This window comes from Cystoisospora suis, assembly GCF_002600585.1.
Source record: "Cystoisospora suis strain Wien I chromosome Unknown contig_1496, whole genome shotgun sequence".
NCBI lineage: Eukaryota > Apicomplexa > Conoidasida > Eucoccidiorida > Sarcocystidae > Cystoisospora > Cystoisospora suis.
Window position 1 is genome coordinate 316 of NW_027154296.1, and position 980 is coordinate 1,295.

Genomic DNA, 980 nt, shown 5'->3' on the forward strand with positions numbered 1-980 from the left:
ATAATGTGGTAAGACTAGACTAGGACTAGCTGCAAGCAACGGTAGTAGATGTAGATGTAATGCAGCACCCCTACACCTACTCTATTCTACTCTACTTTTCAGAACTTCTCCGATCCAAGCAATCCCTACAATAGTAGCCACCCCTACACTTTTTATCTACAGACATACACCAGAGAGATCTTCATAGAGACAGATACACAGCCACACTTTGTAGCTATCTCTCTATCTCTCATAGTGTGACAGGTGACCATGCTGTACATACACCTCTATCTTTCTCTTCTTTCCCCCTCCCCTGTGATGTAGATGACTAGGCGTGTAGACACACTTCCGCTTCTTGACGACATCTCTCTCGTAGCAATTAGAATTAGAACCAAAGAAAAAAGTAAAAGGTCACAGAAAACGAGAAGAAGAAAAAGAAGAAGAAAGAAACACTGCAAGCAAACAATTCCACGCCAACAGACCCACACACATACCCATTCCCATATCTCTCTACATCTTTCTTTTCTTTCTTTCTTTAACACTTTCTCTTCTATCTTCATTCATTCATTTATATATTTGTATCTATGCAGTGTGTTTCTTCTTCCTCTTTTTTCCTTACATTAGCGAATTGGCTGTCCAGGATGACTTGATAGCGACGGCTGAGATCGAGAACTTTGGCGAGAAGTTCTCCTACATTCAACGAAGCAAAACGGAAGGAACTCCCCGCACCTCCATCCTCCTCCTACATCACACATCCCACACAAAACAGAAAAAGTGAGAGAAAGAGTGAGAAAGAGAGAGAGAACATGCAACGAAGAAAGCAAAAGAACGAGAGAGAGGGGAGAAAGAAAGAAAACAAGAGAAAGAATGAATTGTATAGAAGAAGAAAAGAAAGAAGAAGAAGAAGAGAAGGAAACGCTTAGAGCTCTATGTCTACAGGTGTGAGATTTTCTTTAATCCATTCACGGCTCAAACCCTCAAGAGAGAGAGAGAGAAGTGTC

At 41.2% G+C, this 980-nt stretch overlaps 1 protein-coding gene across 1 annotated transcript in view; it reads right to left on the reverse strand.

Annotated features, from left to right (window-relative positions):
• Window positions 1-601: 601 nt before the first annotated feature.
• The window catches only part of CSUI_003386 (abc1 family protein), a gene marked incomplete at its 3' end in the record, with an annotated part of 5,956 nt that continues 5,577 nt past the window's right edge, over window positions 602-980 (reverse strand). The window contains exon 6 of the mRNA XM_068063584.1: window positions 602-669. Coding sequence (XP_067924440.1) covers window positions 602-669 — 68 coding nt within the window. The remainder of the gene's footprint in view (window positions 670-980) is intronic.